Raw genomic sequence first — 4,324 nt, forward strand, 5'->3', positions numbered from 1 at the left:
TGTCCGTAGCTCGCGGTAAACTCCTCCAGTCTAGTCAACTCTCCCTCACATACACACACACATACACACACACACACACACACACATACACACACACACACACAAACACATACACACACACACACACACATCAGGCAGTCTGTCCGTAGCTCGCGGTAAACTCCTCCAGTCTAGTCAACTCTCCCTCACATACACACACACATACACACACACACACACACACACATACACACACACACACACAAACACATACACACACACACACACACATCAGGCAGTCTGTCCGTAGCTCGCGGTAAACTCCTCCAGTCTAGTCAACTCTCCCTCACATACACACACACATACACACACACACACACACACACATACACACACACACACACAAACACATACACACACACACACACACATCAGGCAGTCTGTCCGTAGCTCGCGGTAAACTCCTCCAGTCTAGTCAACTCTCCCTCACACACTGTGGCTCTGTGGCTGGACAGAGACTGCAGGAAATCCCGCATCTGGACGTCTCGGGGCCGGATCTTTGGGGATAAGATGAGGAAAGATGAGATAAGACAAGATAAGATGAGATGAGACGTGATCAGATGGTTTAAGAAGACATGAGAAAAGATGAGATTAGATGAGAAGAGATGAGAGTCGAATAGAATAACATGAGATGACGATAAGCTGAGACGATGAGATTGAGGCCGTAACAAGAGCGCTTGGCTGGCTTCAAAATACAAGACCAAGAACTACCCATCTCATCATTAACACGGACTCCCAGAGCATCCTGGGAAGGGTCGAGAAAGGGCTTCTTCGGAGTGAATGGATGAACCCAATACAACACTCATCACTTAGAGCCATCACGTGGATATTCTGTCCTGGGCACTCTGGAGTGAAAGGCAATGAGGAGGCTGATAGGCTGGCAGGCAGTGCCGTGGTTGATGGTGAGGTGAAATTTGACAAAGGAGAAGTGTTGAAGACCCTGGAGAAAAAGTTGCGGGATGAGGAAGACAGGGAGACAGCAGAACACCACGCATTCATTAGGATGCGGGAAATGGGGATAGAGAGAGGGGAGAAGGAAGAAAGGAACGATTCTCTGGAAAGGAAAGACGTCGCCACCATCAGACAGCCACCGGAACAATCAGTATCGATACCTTGCGGGCTTTGGTGCTGGGGGGAACTGAGCACTTCTGGACCTGTCCGGTGTGCAATGACGTTGTTGCCCAGGACAGGTAATACAAGTAACCCTATGGGAAATTTTCTGTGGCTTTACAGGATTTGTAAAAGCGTAATATTATGTGTAGGTATATAACATGTGAATCGTGTATCACTTTCAAAAAAGCATTTTAATGGGGGGGGGGGGGGGGTAGAATAGGTCTAATTATATAATAATCAAATACTAACAAATCATAGATCTTATCTTTATTATTTAGATCTTCTTATTGTTCCATATATCATCATCATCCAGTGCTAGATCTGTGACAGACATCGGCGATCATGGTTCTCCTTTCATTCCTTTTTTCGGATGCTCTTAAAAAAAACCTACGTTTCCCTGATCTTTCCCAGTTACCAATTTGTTTAGGTTCCCTAAATATGTTGTTCTGGGCCTACTCCAGCCTCGCTTGCCCTCAATTTTACCAGTGAGAGCCAGATGTTCAAGACCCTTATGTCTATTCAGGTGTCCCAAAAACAGCATTTGTCGTTTCCTGATTGTTTTTAACATTGAGCGTCCCACGTGGGCTTCATCAAGCACTACCTCATTTGATATTTTTTCCTTCCACGATACTCTTGGCAGTCTCCTAAGACACCACATTCCTGTTGCTTCTATTTTATTTTCACTGTCTTTAGTGATTGTCCAGCATTTACAGCCATATAGAAGGGTTGACCAAACATAGCATTTCAGAACTTTCATTTTGGTGTTCATTGAGATGTTTCTATTTTTCAGGATTGGGCTCATTTTATTGGAAACTAGCCGAAGCCATTGTAATTCTCCGTTTTATTTCTGTGGAACATTTGGCGTCAGATGTTATCATATATCCTAGATATTTAAACTGTTTGACTTGATTGATCTTTTCACCTTTGCTAATGAGACTACAACTAGGATTTGCTGCTTTTTGGATATTACCATGCATTCTGTTTTCTTTACATTCAACACTAATCCTTTACGTTCACTTTCTGTTAAAACAGTATCTAGAAGCAATTGAAGGCCCTTTTCTGAGCCTGCTATTAAAACTGCGTCATCTGCATACCTGATGTTATTAATATTTTCTCCGTTTACTTTGAGACCTGGACATTCTTCTATGTTCTAAGGATTGTTTCACTGTACATATTAAAGAGGTCTGGTGACATAACACGTCCTTGCCTCACTCCTCGTCTAATCTGCTTATATATATATATATATATATATATATATATATATATATATATATATATATATATATATATATATATATACATATATTAGTTTGAAATATTATTTTACTTTTATTTGCTCACATTCTCCTAGTCAATGATTCTTTGGTACGAATGGGATTATTAATTTTATTATGGCACCCAAAAACAGGTCAAAAGCACAAAAGAAATTTTTCAAAAAACTAAAAACAAAAACAAACACAAAAAAAACAACAAAATCAACAACAAAATAAAAGCCAAACCGAAACAAAAAAAACCAACAAAAAAAAACCCGTACCTTGTCCGTGGGTAGATCGGCCGCCTTGGCCCTCAGAGCTCCAGGACAATCCTCGTCACAAGGCACCCAGTGGTCATCTGTGAGTGTCGGACAATCGTGGACAGTTGGACAAATATATCCACAGACTCTGTCGACCCTACTCTACAGTTGGACAAATATTTCCACAGACTCTGTCGACCCTACTCTACAGTTGGACAAATATTTCCACAGACTCTGTCGACCCTACTCTACAGTTGGACAAATATATCCACAGACTCTGTCGACCCTACTCTACAGTTGGACAAATATTTCCACAGACTCTGTCGACCCTACTCTACAGTTGGACAAATATTTCCACAGACTCTGTCGACCCTACTCTACAGTTACACAAATATTTCCACAGACTCTGTCTACCCTACTCTACAGTTACACAAATATTTCCACAGACTCTGTCTACCCTACTCTACAGTTACACAAATATTTCCACAGACTCTGTCTACCCTACTCTACAGTTACACAAATATTTCCACAGACTCTGTCTACCCTACTCTACAGTTAGACAAATATTTTCGCAACCTTTGCCAAACTGCCGATATTTTTTAACGCTCATGTAGCAGTCACATCTAGAGATATCGCCATTAATTTTGTCAGGTGAGTTTACACTATCGCCACACGATGTAGAGGCGTTTTTTAAAATTACAGAATTAAATTTTGTTTTTACATCAAACTGGCATGGTATTTAATATCAAGTTCACGATAAATTTGACGCTGATAACGAATCGGAAGTCAAATACACATTTTTTTAAATGTAAAACTATTACCCCACGACCCCACTCTACCCTGTGCCGTTGGAAAGGTACTTGGCGCCTTCTAGATTCTAATGTCCTAAATTGGGCCGATGGGGGTGTAAAAACACTTACGTTATTTTCAAAGAATGCTTTAGTAACACCTCTATCTTCGGCACTTATTCGACCTTATTGGGCCGCAAGTGCTGTAAAAGTCTTACTAAAACCTAGAGCTTAAAACCTCTTCTGTGAGTGGCGTTGTAGCCTAGTGTGGCTAGGCTACCTGACTCGTAATCGTGAGATTGCGGATACGGGGGTTCGAGCCTTAGCTCGGTCCGACGTTCTTGGGAAAGACACTTTCCACGAATTTCCCATTTGGCTTGGTCCTATCGGAGATGGCCGTTACTCAGAGGTCCCGCCTCTTTAATAACCTAATAGTTGGGGGGCTCTCGTGGCCTAGAGGTTAAGGTGTTGGCTTCTCATTCAAAGGTCCCGGGTTCGAATCCGGTTAGCGACCGAAAAAGTTTCTTCTCTAAAATTGTCTCCTTTCACCTCCTTTCCTGCTCTCTAGCAATGTTCTGTCGTCTGCTTTCATTTCCACTTTTTGCCCCCACCCCCTCACATCCTTTGCCCCCTCCTCTGGGCTCCTGACTCTGTCTGCAGCCTTTAACTGGTATTACTTGGCCCCCTCTTACTGCTGGCTTTTTTGCAAGCGCTGATATTCTGGGTGGGGAGATCTGTACAAGAGTTTGTGAACAGGTGAGAAAATCAGGATAGCTGCGCAGAACCGCTTGCCGACGCGCATATACACTTGGGGGAGCTGTATCAAATAGAGAGGGCATGAGTGATCTTCGCTGATACGTCGTAGTTACCG

The 4,324-nt window shown here is 42.6% G+C and overlaps 1 protein-coding gene across 1 annotated transcript in view; it reads right to left on the bottom strand.

Moving 5' to 3' along the window:
• Positions 1 to 410: 410 nt before the first annotated feature.
• The window catches only part of LOC101855393 (ATPase-like fidgetin), a 14,007-nt gene continuing 10,093 nt past the window's right edge, over positions 411 to 4,324 (bottom strand). Inside the window, exons 7-9 of the mRNA XM_035973432.1 lie at positions 4,146 to 4,173; positions 2,687 to 2,763; positions 411 to 536 (exon numbers count right to left, since the gene is read on the bottom strand). Coding sequence (XP_035829325.1) covers positions 411 to 536; positions 2,687 to 2,763; positions 4,146 to 4,173 — 231 coding nt within the window. The remainder of the gene's footprint in view (positions 537 to 2,686; positions 2,764 to 4,145; positions 4,174 to 4,324) is intronic.

Source organism: Aplysia californica, unplaced genomic scaffold (genome assembly GCF_000002075.1).
Source record: "Aplysia californica isolate F4 #8 unplaced genomic scaffold, AplCal3.0 scaffold01222, whole genome shotgun sequence".
NCBI classification, from domain to species: domain Eukaryota; kingdom Metazoa; phylum Mollusca; class Gastropoda; order Aplysiida; family Aplysiidae; genus Aplysia; species Aplysia californica.